The sequence below is a fragment of the Podarcis filfolensis genome, assembly GCF_964270895.1.
Source record: "Podarcis filfolensis genome assembly, chromosome: 4".
In the NCBI taxonomy this organism is placed as follows: Eukaryota; Metazoa; Chordata; class Lepidosauria; order Squamata; family Lacertidae; genus Podarcis; species Podarcis filfolensis.
In genome coordinates, this window is record NC_139607.1 from 53,515,859 (window position 1) to 53,534,072 (window position 18,214).

The 18,214-nt window shown below is 40.8% G+C and overlaps 1 protein-coding gene across 1 annotated transcript in view; it reads right to left on the minus strand.

The window, feature by feature from the left end:
- Positions 1–3,601: 3,601 nt before the first annotated feature.
- The window catches only part of HUNK (hormonally up-regulated Neu-associated kinase), a 57,209-nt gene continuing 42,596 nt past the window's right edge, over positions 3,602–18,214 (minus strand). Inside the window, exons 7-10 of the mRNA XM_083611910.1 lie at positions 15,941–16,109; positions 11,376–11,456; positions 8,357–8,534; positions 3,602–7,029 (exon numbers count right to left, since the gene is read on the minus strand). Coding sequence (XP_083468036.1) covers positions 6,362–7,029; positions 8,357–8,534; positions 11,376–11,456; positions 15,941–16,109 — 1,096 coding nt within the window. The 3' untranslated portion in view covers positions 3,602–6,361. The remainder of the gene's footprint in view (positions 7,030–8,356; positions 8,535–11,375; positions 11,457–15,940; positions 16,110–18,214) is intronic.

An 18,214-nucleotide genomic window follows, 5' to 3' on the forward strand; every position in this document is an offset into this window, starting at 1 on the left:
GCACAGTGGCCTGTTCTAAATACTTTATTTCACTTCAGGGAAGCTTTTCAAAACCTTCAGAGCTGCTTCAGCATCTGATTGATGCTCCAAGCAAATTTCTTCAGCCCAGTTGTTGTTTCTGCTCGGTACCCATGTGCTGCTTCAAGCATGATAGGTGGGGCACATTCAGTAAATAGAAGGGGAATTCTTGTTAAGGGTACCTGCTTCCTTGGGGCAGGGGAGAAAGGAAATTCCTTTAGGGATTGTTTCACAAGGAAATGAAGGGAGTGAAACATATTTTCATGTGGGTCAAGTCCCATTTTTGTAACTTGACTTCCTGCTTTACAGTCTTTAGAGCTTGTTAAAAGAGTACTAAATCTGACCTAAACTGCGGGAGGCAGTGGAAGACAGAAGTGCCTGGCGTGCTCTGGTCCATGGGGTCACGAAGAGTCGGACACGACTAAACAACAACAAAATCTGACCTTCCCAAATGTGTGGATTCTTCAAATCATGGCAAGCAGTCTAGTCAGATGCAGAAAGATCCAATGAACACAAAAGGGGACTTACTCTCAGACAAGTGTGCACAGGACATTAGCTATAGCTGACCACTGACCAGTTAGGAGAATTTACACAGAACATTTTACAATTCTTACACTATGGAAAAACCATTAGTTTTGTGCACCTTTTAAAGGATTTTATTTCCTAACAATATGTTTTGAAATTGTCAAGCAATTGCAAGTAGTTAAGAAGATCAAACGCATCCATTCTTAAGGAAATTAGCCCTGAGTGCTCACTGGAAGGACAGATCGTGAAGCTGAGGCTCCAATACTTTGGCCACCTCATGAGAAGACTCCCTGGAAAAGACCCTGATGTTGGGAAAGATTGAGGGCACAAGGAGAAGGGGACAACAGAGGACGAGATGGTTGGACAGTGTTCTCGAAGCTACAAACATGAGTCTGACCAAACTGCGGGAGGCAGTGGAAGACAGGAGTGCCTGGTGTGCTCTTGTCCAGGGGGTCACGAAGAGTCAGACACGACTAAATGACTAAACAACAACAAGAAGTAGTATTAATTGCAACTGCATGTAAGCTAACAGGAGCGAGCCAGCAGTAAATCACACTGAGCAAGTTGGCGTTAACTCTTTATTAGCAAAAACAGGATCTGCACAGGAGTATTCGGCCTAATGAGGACAGTAATTCTTCTCCAGCAGGTCTGGCCTCCATGAAGCAGTTGTTGAGACTGAAGGTCCCCTCTTCTCCAGGGTTTCCCCCAAGCAATCTGAGACTGTGCCTGCATGAAGCTAACTTCTCCTCTGTCCTCTTCATGCCTCTCCTGGTTTTGGGTGACTGAGGGGGGAGGGGAGCTCATCAGAGCAGCAGGAGCCTGTGCCTCTTCAGCAGCAGAACTTACCTCTGCCTCTTGGCATCCCTCTTCTGCTTCAGCTTCTGCCTTTGATTCTGGATTTGTCTGCCACAGATTCCCACTGCTCATTAAACCCTGTTAGGTTTTCAGCTTCTGAAATGTCCTCCCAATCTTCTCCCTCTGACAACTCATCATTGTCCCACCACCAATCCCCTGGCTCTGAGCCTTATTCCTTGGGGGTCCCCAGCTATCATTCCTCTGTATCAAACCAGTCTGTGACATAAACAGTTAAGAACAGTTAAGTCTAGGAAACACGAGTTTCTATTTTATTGTTTTGTCCAAGAAAGCGTGTCTGATATCAGATTTGAAGATCAGGATTTTTAGTTTAATTCTTCATCCCTGTAACCCACATTCCATTCTAATTTCCCACAATGCATTGCTTTGGGACACTGGAAAATTTAAATGGCATTGCTCAGTAGCTCTTCTGTTATGTTCTAGAATTAGAGTAACAGTAAGAGCAACAATGAACAGTGTCCACAGGAGAAAAGCAAGCACTCAAGATAGAGGAGTAAATTTAGAGATGCAAGAAATCCCACATTCCCTAGGCCTGCATGCCTCAAAATACACTTACTCAATGAGCTGTCTCATTGAGATCAAAAAGATGGCTGCTCATCTTTATCTTTAAAAGCTGCTTCCTTATGTCTCTATGCCTCCCTATGAGCTGTTGTGCTCAGGGTATGTCAGTGACAGAAAGCAGACAACGGTTTTGGAGTTTTTCAACCTCTTCTCCCCAGCTCAGAACCAGCTTTGAAAGGAAGAGGGGAGGAAGGAGGTAACAGGTATGTACAGATGGCAATTTAAGGTAGATTTTATGCATCCTACGTGTGCATGCTTTCCGAGTCGCCCACACAATGTCCTCATCTTAGTGGCAGCCTACACTCCCTCCATTTAATTCAGTTTTTTCCTGATACATGGATAATGCAGTAATTGGCAGGGGGGACCTCCAACTTAAAATGTAACGTTATCTGAATGTAGATGCAGTGAAGCACCTTGTGTGGGTAGGTTTTTCTTTTCTTTTTTTAAGTGTGATGTTCTGCTGGATGCTGTTAATCACCTTCCCCTCCACTTGCTTGTTGCCGACCATAACCAACCATTCTGTTTGTAATAGCTGCAAAGAAAGAAGCATGCTTATTTCCACTGCTTGTTGATGATGGGACATGCTGTGTGTGTGTGTGTGTGTGTGTGTGTGTGTGTGTGTGTGTGTAAAACAGCCCTTTTGTGCAGAACTGCTTTTCCATTGTACTGAATAGGGACAGATTTTTTTAAAGAAATTTAATTGGAAAAAAATGGGTGTTTCTTTCTGAACCATAGAGCAAAACTGAAAGGTGCTAAATCAATCCATCAAGAACTGTGACAAAAGGTCTGCAGCACAAGACTTGAGCTTCGGGACTGGCCACCAGCGATTTTCCTACTGATCCAGCATTTAGAATGTTCCTCCCTGTTCTAGGGAATTAATTATCACAAGCAGGTTTTACTTCACCTCCTACTTAGGGCCTTAGAGTCCAATTAATGTATCTGCCTGGCTATTTGAATTGCAACAGTGGAAGGGTGGCTATACAAACTATTTGTGTGAATTTGCTTGCCAAATGGCACAGTCATTTTAGCAAACTCAAATCCCCTCCATCCCTCCAACTGGGAACAGCATAAGCTAAACTGAACCACAGAGACGCTTCTTTACATGGATGACTTGCCACAAGGATTTGCCTTGATGTGATTGCAGTGCCATGTGGCCACACACACTGCGGAGTGCCACCGCAAACTGGGCCTATAGTGCCCTTCGTATGGAGCAGAAGGGAGGACTGGAGACACCCATGATGACAGCACATTGGGCAAGAGTTTGGGTGAAGGAGCAGTTCTTTATGTGGAACTGCTAACTATTATAATAGTGATTTTGCTTCAGGCTTCGTTGTGGACTGAAGACGATGGGCTGTGTTACTGCATCTTGGGAAATGTGTCGTGCAAATTGCAGTAATCACAAAATGGATTGTTAATTTGTACAGAACAGTACGGTTCACACAAATGGCACCAGCCAAACTGTATGAATCCCAACCGTATCCCCACTCAAAGTGCATTTGCATGTGGGCTGTTAGCAAGTGTGAATCAGTCCTTAGGAAGCAGCTTGTAGGATACATTGCATACGCAGTTATACTTACTAGCGTAATACTCATATTTCAGAATAAAAACAGATTCAGCAACAATGTTATTTCATTCTGCTATTACATGTATTTACCATTTGTTCACAAAAAATACAGCTCTCTCTTGCTTCCCCCAACGTTTCATTGGGTTCCAAATAAACCTGAGTTGATAATTCAAGTTAGTACTTGCAGGACATTCAGGTACAGAAGTCTGAAGCATGCACAGAACGGTATGCTGATTATTAGTGCCTTAATATTGTGTTCTATGGGGAAATGCCACCAATTATATTTTATAACTTCACAAACATCAGTGGTGTATGGGTCCTTATCAGAATATTTGGGGTTATTTTGAAGACACTACTTGAAATACTGAGAGGTTTTTCAGAAAGCATAGTTGAAGCACACACAAAACATGCCACAATCCCATTTCAACAAGGTATTTTTTGTTTACATTAAGCAGTGTTGTAAACTTGATTAAACTTACAATGTAGCTTGCTTTGTCTAAGAGGGGTTATGTGGATAAAAATGTAAATGAAACCATCCAGTGGCAGGGATAGTAGAGGTTCATAATGTAGTAGTTTCTGGAACACCATGACCTTTCAAAATTCATCTCTGAAGTCTGAAAAACCCTTAATTGTGTGAAGTCAAGTTCAAAAGGGCTAGAACAATCTCAGGCAGCTGAAATTGGGTGGTGCTGGCTAAGAATATGGGCATTTCTCCCCGTTTTTTCCCCCTAGACCAGCTGCACATGAACATGCCCGCACATGGTATGTGCTTACAATTTTTTCCTGGCACACAGTAGGATACTGTTCTTTCATGGTGAGGAATCTGAAACATTTTCAGCCATTCAGGCCTATGCCAATGCGGATGTTCATTTGACACAAGCACACTGCACATTGTTTCAGCCTGGCCTGCTCCCATACTTCTCCTTGGGCCTAGTTTTCACAAAGAGCAATGTATTAAAACTTGCACAACTTCAGGCTATGCATGAGCTTAAAAGCAGGCACAGTCTTCTCTTGTTTGTGCTAAACGATGGTTTTGCTTAGCATTACATGTGAATCGGTCAGTTTGTACAGTTGGATATAACATGGCACTTGTGAAAATTCAGTGATCTGGACTTTAAACTGCAAGGTAGTCAGTGGCACTGATACTGGATTAAGGTACCACTACCTTGGAAGCAGAAACAACTGTTCTCATGCATATACCTATTCCTAAGATGGTGTTACAACCAATGGGTGCTTCTACTTTGGATGTACTCATGCACAAGAAGGTGGATCCAATTTCAAGATGGCTGCAGCCAAAGAACTGCTAGTGCTCCTGACATCCTGTCCACTGCTGTTCTTCAATCCTAACCTTTTAAGAAATATTTGGTGCTGAGCTGAGATTTTATGTGTATCAACAGAATCTCAGCGGGAAAAACCTGATTATCTGATCTCGGGGTTTCTTAAAGAAGGCATCAAAACGACTCAGAAACATACCTTTAAAAACAATCTCTCAATAATTCCCCCCACCCAAAGCACTTATTCTGATTTGTCTTTTATAAAGGCATTAACATCTAGATACTGTGTATGCTAAAGAAGAGGGGAAGCACATAAACCATTAGTGACAATCTGCCACCGTGCTAGTCTAATGTTAACAACTATCAGCAATCCTGTATACATAACATGTGCTAGCAGGGAACAGGTAAACCATAGAATAGTCTTTGGTTAAAACCCTGTAAATTAATAGCAAATTATTTGCACAAACCCCTATTTTCTTATTCAGACATTTTCTTTACTGTGAAATAAAAAGAGCTGCAGAGTACAGAACATGTTTGCCTTTTACGAAAGTTAATCACAGTTCGTAGCACTACTAAATTTTTGATGACAACTGCATTACCGTTCCTGCCATGTGCAAATGGCACTGGAGCTAGCAGATGTGTCCTTTGATAACTCTTCTGAATGCAGTGCAGAGTCTCTCAGCAACACTTTCAAGTATGTCCAATGCTGTTTTGCTAAAACTGAAAGTATACAATTTTTCTAAAGGCAGTTTCACAGAAATGGCATAGCTATACAGATGACCGGGTGTTTGTTTTTTTAAAGCACAGCATTTAGAAATATGGGCTATTGTCTCATGATGAGGAGGAAAATGTGAACAAAGATTTCCTTACAGTCAAACTAGTTCTGAGATGATCATGTCTCTTTATAGTAGCATCTCTTAACAAATGAACATTTCCTTTAGGAAAAATATAGAATGATTTTAGGTGTTTTGGAATTATTAGACAGTAAAAACTGCTTCAGTTATTAGCATCTTGCTCTGGTTTTTGTGCTTTTATGCCAAGTCCTTTCAGGTCTGTTTCTTCTTCATCTGTACATGACTGAAGAGAGCACATTTGCTTCAGAAATATGAAAAAACTTAGTTTTCCTGTTTTTGAGTAATATGAATGGTGCTTATGCCTGTGAAACAGAGAACTATTGCCTGACAAGAACATCAACCACAGCTTTACAAACCAGAGGGCAATTCAACAAATTCTTCTTTCACTGTCCAAGCAAGTTGTTAGGTCCAGTGGTCTGTTGTTGACATAAACTTATGTGCAATATTAGAACACAGCCAAAAAGTATCTGCTTGGCAAGATTACACAGATCTTCAAAAGTAAGTCTTTACATCACTTGAAATATTTGTCCTTTCCCACCAATGACACTAGTCCTAGGCCACTGAAATATGTGGCCTTGTGATTTCTTTATTGAATGTGATAACAAAATACACAGGAAAAAACATTTCACTACTTCTATGGGAAAGCCCCAGTAAACGGCACTACACAAATTTAGATTTTCAGAAAAGTCACCTCAGCACTGGCCATTTATAGGGTCCATTATATTGAATGAAATTTGTGTTGGGCTCATTTGCTGCAGCTGAGGCATTCTTGCTTCCAGCGTCTTCTCTGTTGGTGACCCTACTGACTGATTCCTTTTCCGCATCATCTGTCCAATACCCATCATGGGGAATCGACCTCTGCTTTTCACACAGTTAGGGCTCCCCAGAGGATTAGAGGCATTATTTAGCTGGGTTGGAGACACAGCTTCCTCTCTAAAAGAACTGCTCTTTTCGTCATATGTGAAGGACAGTTGAGTAGGATGAACTGGACTTTTAGTAGGACTGGGAGAAGTTCCCCCTGGCTGGAAGAGCGGAGACAATGTCCTTTCACTGGAACTTCTCCGACCAAAATTGACTGGCGAGCTTAGCATTCGATACTGATGCGTGGGAGAAATTTGGTCTATTTGGTCCTCTCTGTCGCCGGTTTCAAAAGAATGCACAATGTTCAGAATTAAAGGAGAATCCAAATTCTGGCTGCCAGGGCTTGAGGGCTCTTGCTGAGGAGAATCTTGCCGCTTGGTGAGCCTTGGGGTCCTTGGAACAGGTTGCTGGATTTCAAGGTATTCCAGAGAATAGGAGGTGACACAACCTGTCTTGGCTGTAGCTGATTCATGGAAGGGGCTCAAGCCACCAGGAGAATCTACAAAACAATTTTTTAAAAGAGTCAAGAAAAACCTTTCATGGATCCCCCCAAAAAATCATCAAGTGGGTGGATTTGAATTCAAATCCTAATCATAAACATACCCTCAGAACAATACAGTAAATACAAGTTTAATCCAAAATGTGTTTTCCTTAATGTGTGTTATCCTGCTTATTCCTTTTCCACTTTGCCTGCCTGCCCCCATCAGAAAGCTAACCTTTCTATCATTCTCATTTCTCTGTTCTGTCAAGGCTGTCAACCCCCTTCTCTCTCCCCCCCCCCCAAGGGAATCTGTGGTCATGTCCCTTCCCAAGCTAATCAAACCTAAACCATCATCCGGGACAGAAAGAAAGATAACTGTGCACTAAGAAGTTTGAATAGAGGAAGGAATCTTATCTGAAAAGCCAGTGATGATTCAAACATACTGGAAGTCAGGAAACAGAACATTTAGAACATGTAATTATCCCCAAACACATTTGTCTTTCTGGGATGCATCTTGATGTTGAGTGCTGTAAGTCAACTGCTATTTCACAACTTATGCAGCAGTGAACGTGTATTTAAAACTGCCCATGCACGATGTGGCTAAATGTGACTCACTGATATGTATATCTGTGCAATATACCTAGTTATGAATACATGCTTTCTGAGTTTATAATGTACAGTTTTATATTTACATGTAAACAATATTAAGAGTACGTGCAAAAAATGTAAAATATGGAATGGACTTCTGCTAAAACCATGCTCTTAACAGCTATTCTTTGTTGTTTGTGAATGGCCTACAGCACTAAAATGAATTATAAAATCAAATGGCAGAAAAAGAATATGAGTGTGGAGCAAGACCAAACTTAAATGCCATCCCATGCCTCTTGTGGAACAGTTTACATGACAGGTCTCCTGTCATGGTTTCCCCAGGGAATTCTAGCCTGGTAAGAGTCCTGAGAAAATATCATCACCCTCATCAGATTACAATTCCAGGAATTCAAATATTCTATACCCCCATCTCCCTGCCACAATTAGGATTCCCGAGGGATAGATAGTATGTGTTAAACAAGGTGATGGCTGTTATCCTATGCATCCTTAGCGGGGTGTAATCCCACTGAACACAGTGGGACATATACCCAAATAAAGATGAACTGAGTCACACTAAAATGCTGCAAGCCTATATGCACTGACCTGGGAGTAATTCCTGAACACAGCAGGGCCAGCTTCTGAGCAGATATGTACAGGATGGCAGTGAAAGTCTGTGATATGCCCTAATTTTCTCTGATCTGCAACTTACAAAGCAAGTCTAGATCACATCAAGAGCTGGAAGGATGGCTCCACTTACCTTTCTCTGGTGCACCACCCTGGGTCGCTTTGTGATCATTCAGCAGAGCTTTTGTAGTCTGTATCTGTGTCAGAAGGCAGGTAGGAGGTTCTTTGTAGGTGGGGGAATTTTTCTCAGATTTCTTCAGAAGCGGGTGAAGAGGCTCTTCCTTTGTTTCCTGTTCCTTGACCTTTTTGTCCTTCAAATTTAAAAGCACATAAACAAAAACGGTTTGGTTTGTTGGAATCTGCTTTAGAAAGCTTCAAAAACAGGTGAAGTAAAAACACTGCTTCTTAACAGCATTCCAGGTTTGGAAAGGCAGCATTAAGTTAATGGAAGCAAGTTCATCAGGCTGGAAAAGGCGCCCCAGCCCTGTTTTGGGCCTAGCAACCTTATGTCCCCTTTGGATCCCTCTCCTTCCTGCGAGTAGTGCAGTTCCAGTAATTTGCCACCGTGTGACTTTCTTATATCTTCTTTCTCCCAAAACGCAATTCATGTGTCTGTACATGGAGGTTTCATATCATACCAGTAATAGAACTAGGATGGGAAAGTAGGAGCAGCTTTGGTTGGGTGGAGCAGAAGGAAAACATCCTGGGAGGTTGGTGGGATTCACAGCACCTCAGGTCTTGGGCTGTACCACCCACCACTGACAGGGATGAACACAAATTGATGGTGCATCAAGCTAATCATCGTAAATAATTGGCCAAGAAGTGAAAACTATGTGACCCCCCCAACTGCTATTGAAAATTGAAGGATTCCAGAACACCAAGGTTACAATCTGACACCCAGATTTATAGAAGAGGATACCCAGGTTTCGTATGCTCCGAGATGAAAATAAGGAGCATCCATCAACAGCCTTGAAATCTAGCACTTGGTAGCGATTGGCATGTTATCAGCTTATGTGTTTAGCTCTGATTGCACAGGGAAGGATGCTAACTGAAGTTCAGCAAGCTGTCGGACTAGAAGCTATGACAGCATTACAAAGAATTACCTAGGATTAATAACAGTTGGTATAATATTTTATGTAGCACTTTCAATGTAAAGCATGCTTTATAATTTTTATCCAATCCATCCTCATGACAAGTATTGGATATTGGTCACTATGATTCCCATCACTCAGATGGTGACACAGAGATGTCTCACCAAAACCACTTGCAATTTGGATTCTGGTATCTAGTGGACAGAAGAACCTTCTTTTGCATTTGTTTTTCCCATTATTAAAATGATGCGGAAGAATTTTCTGCAAAGTGCAGGAGGACCCTAGGAGCTGTCTGGCTGCATCTCCATAGTAACGCTCTGATGCGCTTTCATGTATCTCTTACGTTCAGAAAAGCTCTTTGCAAGTGGATGTCCGTAGCTGCAAGCTCGGCTGAAAAGGATGTTTTGTCTGGCTGTAGTAGCTGAAGAACACTGAGATGTGTGTCTCGTTCACATGTCTGTATCAAATGAAATTATCGAGGGGCCCTTAAGACGTGCTACCAACAACTTCTGGTTTCAGCTACATACATGTGCTGATGATAAAGTTTTGCAATAAGCCAGAACATAAGACACAATTGAAATTGATTTCCCATCCCCCCCGGCATAATTATTAAATCTTTATATGATCAAATATCTTAGGAGTCACACCCTTTCTATTAGTTTTTGATTCTATCCATTTGGCCTGGGGTGTATGTGCATGGACACACATATTTCTGTATGTATGTATCTCTGTATGTATCTGTTGTGTCTATATATAGATGTACATATATGTCTACAAAAAACACACACACACACATATACGCCAGCAAATGATTTTGAAAAAGTGTGAAGCAAGAATATTTACTGGCCCAATTAATTTAATAAAAACACAACATCACAATTAATACCATGGTTTTAACAGCAATCTTTGAAAAGTATTCTTTTTTTTTTTGCAAGTGCTGCAAGTTAAATTACAGCTGTGAATGTTCACATCAGTCGAGTTACAGAAGCAGAAGAAGGATGAGCTAACTAAACTGCTCTCCTTCAAGAACAGAGAAGGAAGAAAGTGGCTGCATTTCTGGACTGTTGCCAGAGGGAAGCTACGTCCTAACCTGGTTGCTAAACAACACCGAATTGGAGGTTGACTTCTAAAGCAGAATATTTTTTTTTTCAATGAGCCATGACGGTTCATTGTTTTTAAGGTCTTTTTATTGTATTACTTCTATGAAACAATAGAGGGGCAATTCCCAAACAAAGCAAAAATGAAAGCGTGGCTAATAATTAGATTCATTAATTAAAAATTTCTGGTGCCCTGCTATATTGTCCAAATATTTAGTATTCAAAATAGCCTGTTGCCTGATATAGACTCCATCCCCTGGGATGTGTGCACCACCAACTCTGTGTATCCTTACATCAGCTTTGCACCTCCGTACAATTGCCCTGTATGATCAGCACACTCTCTCTGAGCCGGAGCCAAAGAGCTGGATTATGGCTCTTGTGATAAATACATGGCATCAAATACAATGCTTCCACTTAGGTAAGTAGGGGGCAATTAGGGAACATGGCATTACAGCAAATGTTGGGCAAAGTGTTCTCTGCCACTGAATTATTCCTTAAACAGAATCTGTTTTGGGAAATGCTGAAACCGCTCTAAATGAAAATAACAAGCTGTGGTGCAGCATTAGCAATAGCTTAACAGTTGCTACTTTAAAAAAGAAAAGAAAAGGTATCAACAGCATCTATTGTCGACTTGTATTGACTTTGTTTCTAAAAATGGGGATAGTATTATTTCCATTTATTTATTTATTTATTTATTTATTTATTTATTTATTTATTTATTTATTTATTTTATATCCCACTCCTCCCTGAGGATATATTCAGCATTTGCCAAACTGGATTACCCCATGTTGCCTTGGCATGTTTTGAAGTGAGTCATATGGTAAGTTTCTCTTGCACAGCCATCCTTCAAGAGACCTCTGGGCATGACTTTTTGTTTGTACTCTTTGTTGAACCAAAGTTGAAATAACAGTCAAGGGAAATGCCCAAGTATTGCCTGATTCCAAATAATTGTAACCTGGTTTACCTCGTAGGTGTCCTTGTTTGACTTGTATTTTTCTATCCGACACCAATGGTTCATGTACACATTATCGGGAGCTTCTGTCTTCTGGAAGGATAAGTAATAATCGTAAGGTATTTGTGGGGAGAATTAGAGCACAGATTAGTTCAAATACTTGTTTAAAAGAATTTCAATCACTACTTCCACTCTAAATATTGGGGTGGCCAGACTGGAATCTACTGGTGGGTAGGTAGGTGATTTGCATAGTTTGGCAAGTTCTGGGTTAAGAACATCAACATCTAAAAGGCTTCCTCCCTATTCTAAATTAGGCTGCTGAAATAAAGAATGACTCATAAAGAGCCAAGAGTGGAGTTTTGACCTGGGCTGAGCATGTGGTTAGTACTACTTTGTGTTCTGAAAATATGTCCTTTCCCAGAGTCACTATTTTGCACCTGGTTCCTCCTCCTCAGGACATTAGTGGGGGAAAATCAAGTAGATCCCACAAGCCTGAAGTCTGCCCTCCTCACTTATTATTTGACAGTATAGTCTAACAAAATTACAATCTTGTAATTGTCTAGTAACAGGTTAAGTCCAAATAACCATGGTAGGTAAACAGGTATAGGACTGTAGCCTCAATCTCACAATTATTTTACTTCAGAAATTGCTGTAAATAAATAGTCAGCTATACATCTTCTTAACATGCTTCCCTCCCAAATATAATCATAACCAGGGATGCATTTAACAATTCTTGTTACTCACAAAAATAATCACCTTCAGGTAAAACGGAAACCAATCAGATGTTGGTAAACAAGCACTAACCATGGGAATTAAATTATTTAAAAAATGCAACCAGTTTCCTTGATGCTTGAACTGGAAAGCCTGTAGGGCGTCCAAATTCTCTTTTAAACAAGAAACACCCAAAAGGCAGAGGGCTTACAAGCAACTTCCTCATTAATTGCACCTCTACCTACTTTAACAGAAAAAGAGTCAACCATCATGTAGCTCAAAAGGACAGGCTAACAATTCCTTCCTGATAATCTTTTATATAGCTCTGAGGTAGCACTGCTGGGAGTTTGGACTTTTCAAAGAAGACAGAGATAACAGAGGAAAGTGCTCTTCATTATTGATGGAACCTTCCTCGTATGGAAGAGGATAAAGACTGGGCCCTCTCAAAGTGTGTCACAGGTGACAGCTACAATCCATTTCTTTAATCTAGGAGCCAAGAGTGGAGTTTTGAGATTGAGGTGACAGTAACTGAGTTATTGTGCTGGTGTTCACTGTCTGATAGAAATTATCATGGTCACAGAAGGCTGGCGAGTGATTTTCTACAGGCTCACAAAGCAACCTGGTATCACAGCGAGTTATTAAGATGATAGCTATTTCACTTTGAGCAATGTAACCAGCTTCTGGTACACCAAATTGCTTTTATGAACTAGTTCTGATACTTTGGGTGTGATAGTGATGCAGAAGAAAAAAAGATTATTTAAACTGAGATGTTCTGAGGAGAAAATGTAAAAAGGAATGAATCTAGCAAAAATAAAATCAATATCCCCCCCATGCAACTCTTGCCTACAAGATGACAACATGTGAAGAGCAATTCTAACAAAGAGCCCAGGTAGTGCAGGGCAATGGACTCAACAATACATCTGCAGCCCTGCTGGAAGGGTGGAGTGTAGGGTTGTTGTTTATTGTTGTTGTACCAGCACCACGTTGGCGCAGCTGAGGGGCTTGAGGATGGGGACCACTTGTGGATCCTTAGGGCTTTGGATCTAGTTTCGGAGTTTTCTACCTGGCTAGTAGCCGCCTTCTCAGTTAGCAGAGGCCAGAGGAGACACAAGGACTCACCATTCTAACCACACACACCCCAACAACATTTGGGCTTAGCATTCTGGCCTCAGTACGTTAAACGGCTATATCAGTTAAAAATCTGACCAAAAAGTTGCTTCCAAATAATTGTTACACACACACACACACACACACACACACACACAATTTGTTAGTACAGGTATGACAAAACCTGTGAACGGCAGGTACAATTTTGAAAAGGTACTCTTCCCCTCCCCTTTTGCACTTAAATTCAAACTTATATCAGTTTTTTAAACTGATTGATCAACTAATACTCTTATGATGAATTAAGGTTTTTGTTTCCAACATAGGGGACAGCCCCAAAATGACAGTTATTGCTACCTCTAAGAGTAAACTCAGGTGTTGAGTGCCAAAATGACGTGGCCACCGAGAAACAAGAGGGCGGTATCAGAAGGCTCCGTGAAACCCTGACATTTGCAGAAATACAAATTACAACTGTTTAAAAAATCTCTCTTTTAACCACCCCCACTGCCCTTTATAGCTTATAATCTCTTGGAGGACATGGCTACCTGGTTGACAGCAGGGGCATCATTGCCACTTACCTGGATGTTGCAGGAGCAGCAAGTGAAGTCAAGGCAGTGTGGCAAACTGGCAAGAGTGCCGGGACTGGCTTTGTCGGCGAGCCTGTGCTGACTGACCTTGCTGCTGCTCTGCCCTGGTAAATGGCAATGCTACTGCCGCCGCCGCCGCCGCCGAGAGACTGGCTCTGCCTCCTCACCTCTTACACTGGAGACCCTACTTGTAACTAAGGCTGCATACACACTATGCCTTTAAAGCACATTCAAAGGGCATTTCCCCCCTCAAAGAATTCTGGGTTCTGTAGTTTGCTATGGGTTACTTTGAATTTCAACTGAGAGAGGTAAACTACAGCGTCCAGAATTCTTTGAAGGTAACAAACTGTGGAAGATTGGCAGATGAAGATGATGGATTTTTTGGAGCTAGCCGACCTGACTGGAAGAGTCCGCGACCAGAAGGAGGGGGATTACCAGGAGGAATGGATGAAATTTAAAGACCATTTAGTTAAATATATTAAGTTAAATTAATTGGAAAAGCTTGCAAATACCAGATCTAAATATGCAAATATTTAGGATCTAAATATGTAATGAGATAAATTAATATGTTGAAATGCCGAATGGGAATGAAAGAAAGATGCTAAGTGATTAAGTTAATTTTATGAGAATACTGGTTTTGGAAAACCGTTAAAATGATATACACTGAAATTCAACCAGGGGGATACGAGGAAGCCATTTAACAATGTCAATAAGATTGGTTTAAATAAGGTTATGATTTATGTTTGTTTGTTTATTTGTTTAAAAATTTCTGGGAAATCAATAAAAAAATTTTTTTAAAAAAGAAGGGAACAAATGTGCTTTGAACATGCTTTAAAGGCATAGTGTATATGCAATTTACCTAACTTAGCAAAACAGTCCCTATATTAGGGGGAAATTCATACTTTTGTTGTATATGCATTGTCAAAGCAACAGTCAGTGGCGGATCATAAAATCTCTGTCCCACCACCATGAAACTTCCCCCTGATGTCCATGGGAATTCTATGCAGGAAGTGAATGCAAAGAATGGAACAGATATATGTCCTGAAGGAAAACAAGTAATAAAGATTTATTGCATGAGGTCATAGGCGAGAACTGTTTTGTTTAAGTGGCTTGTGCTGTGAGCTAAAAGGGCACACAAAGGTCAAGAAATGCTCTACAGGCTTTTACTTTCCAGTGCCACTTTTAAAAATAACAAATAAACTAAAATCACTAGGTTGCTTTGACTTGCTCCCAACTCACAGAGCACATCTTTTTACTCCTTGCTCTTACTTCCTGCATTTTAAAGACAGTTTTAACATAGAGCTATGCCTTTGCTATCATAATAAAGACACTGTAATGCTACAAGAACCTGCTTGGAGTGAGCTCTTTCTCCAAGGTTATAAAATTAAACTCTTCTCTGCTGCAAAATTAATGCAAAGTGTGTCATCTCCTTAAAGAAAATATAAACACGATTACTCCTAACTTTTAATACATCATTAAATAGTTAATCATGCAGATCATTTTCTTCTGATTGAATTAACTTCCTTGCAAATGTCCATGTGACGAACCATCATCAGTCAAGTATCTATCTTTCAGTTTAGCCCTCACTAGAAACGAGGACTGCAGCCAGTTATCATTGCTCCTGCAAGTGCACTTGCCAGCCATGCCTTCATTCTGGATATTCCATTCTATACACACACACACACACACACACACCCCGCAGTTGTCTGGTACTCCCTGCACCCCACAACAGATATTCAGTATTCTGTGGCCATTGGGCTTTTCTTCTTTTTTGTGGGAAGGGTCCCCTTAAGTTTTTTAAAATCTACTTTTGCAAATCTTGAGGTTCCCCAGAATGAGCTGGTAAGCTCCCTCTTGTTTTTCAGTAGCCCCATTTTGACTACACTGCCTTCAGAACTCAGCACCCGAGTTCAAGCTATTACTTGACTTGGGGAATGGTCATTCAAGCCATGTTGTTGTTGTTGTTGTTGTTGTTGTTGTTGTTGTAGTTGTAGTTGTTGTTGTTAATATACTGCCCTATACCTGGGGGTGTCAGAGCGGTTCACAGAACAAAATCAAGGTATAAAACCATAAAATACCCAATAAAAATAAAAACAACAACCCAATAGCCCCTCAACACACACAAAAACACATTTTAAAAGGGCATAGGATATAAATCAGATCAACCAAACTTACTCTAAGGCCTGCCAAATAGCGTTCCAGCTTCTTATTAAGCAGGATGTAGATGGCCAAAGTGTGGCAAGCCCGGTTGGATAGGACGGTATTGATCACATCACTGTTCTTATAGCCAAGCTTTTCAGTCATGTAGAGCAGCACACTCTGGCTGATGTCTTCTATGTGGATTCTACATGAAGAGAAAAGGGAAGGGGTTATTTCCCCCCTCCATCTTCTAGGGAGAGCGTCACCAGGGAGAGGTGACAACAGACATGCTATATAAACCTTAATGGCCACCATGTAACAAGAACTATATACTGTTTTAACCAAACTGATGATAACAAAGTTGTTGAGACAAAATACTTTTTGTTACTTTTAAATTCTGCACACACTTTGTTAAAATAATGTGCGTATAAAATAGCGCTGGAAATGTTTTTTTAAAAACATTATCTAGTTACAACACAAATAAATAAATACCTATATGTAACTATTTTGAGGGGAAATGTTTCTGTAGCTTGCATCTTCCCCTCATATTTTTCTGCTGTGCCTTCTCATTGCTTCAGAATACCCGCAAGACCAATAAAGGTGCTAAACAGTAAGCATAAGCACTATATATAATGTTTAGTGCCCTAGAAATAGCACATAAAGAATGACAGCCTCCCTGGGAACCTATATTTGATTTGTTATCACTTTGGGTCAAATTCAAAGTGATGTTAAATGTTCCTTTGCATTTAACACGCATGTGGGTGTTTGTTTGTTTTGTTTAAATGCAAATAGCACCCACTGTGGAAGCTGGTAATTATAAGGATCACAGCAGATGGAGTGGGGTTTAATCCTTCCCTTCCCCTGCTCCAGCCCCAATGAAGATGGCTTCTCCAAAGCGGACATTTGCAAAGAGAAGAAAGTTCCCATTGGCACCACAAGACGTGGTGGTTTACATGGAACTATAAAAGGCAATTAGACCAATTCATGAAATATCAGTAATTACTAAATGGAACACCCTCGTACAAAGGCAGAGGACCTCTGGATACCAGTTGCTAAAGGTCAAACATTGTTTGGAGATATCTAGAAGCATTTGGCTGGCCGCTGTTGGAGACAAAGACAATGGACCAGAGGGAACTTCAGCCTACAATCCTAAACACACTTGCCTGGGAGTCACTGGTGGAGGCAGGGGGATGCGGTCCGCCCCAAGTGTCTTCCCTGAGGGGGGGTGACATCGCCCCCTACACCCGGGTGCACAGCATGTGCACTGCTCCAGGTGCCAGAGCAGCTGCTGGGAGTAAGCCCCACTGAAGTAAGCTCCCGCCTCTGATGGGAGTAAGCCCCAATGAATTCAGAGGTGCTTATTTTTCAGTAGACATGGACTGGATTGTGCTGTTAATATGATCAATAGGGCCCTTAGGTTATAACGTTAGTTCAATGACTCATCTGCTTCACACATTTTGCCTGCCATTCAACATAACACACAAAAACAAACATACACACCCTAGCTAAGGACTGCTTGAAAAATTTACAATTTTCTTACATGGAAAACAATTCCACATTGGAAAATGCTTGAAAACCAAGCTGGGCCAACACATTTGATTGGTACGTATTCTGACTTGACTGCATTCGTGTTTATGCAATGAAATAGATTTATGTGTGATCATCATGGGTGATGATCTACACACACTATTCACTTTTTCTTCCTATCTGCAAGAATGAATGAATCCATTTATTTCAGTCACTGACCAGAGTGTAACATATACAACAACAGAGAGCATACAAACATAAATAGATAAAATTAAGCTTTATGATAACAGACAATAAATAATTCAGATATAAAACAGGTAAAATATGTAAGTCAAAACCTTAATCAATAATTTAAAATTTAAGTCATTGGCCATTTGATTCTCTCAAAGTTTGTTTCCTTAATTTTATACCAGCAGCAGCAGCAGCAGCAGCAGCAGCACAGAATTTACCCACTTTTAAGGTAATCTCTGGTTCCCTTTCCTCTATTAAGTATTTTAAGTAATTCCTATCTGCAAGAGATATACTGTGGAGAAAACTCATAACATCTAAAGTGCCCCAGAGAACAGGCAGTGGAACAACAATGTTTCAACAATGATTTATTTCATCCTCTGATGCACCTACTAAAGCAGCCATTTCTCTCTTGCAGTTTGCACACTTTGCGAACTTTTGTTGGTTAGAAGCAGCCAGCCCATGAATTTACTGGGTGGCCACAATAAGGCTTATATCCATCACATAAAATCTGCAGTAGATGCTTAGAAAGGTACCAGCCTCCTCTGCTGTATT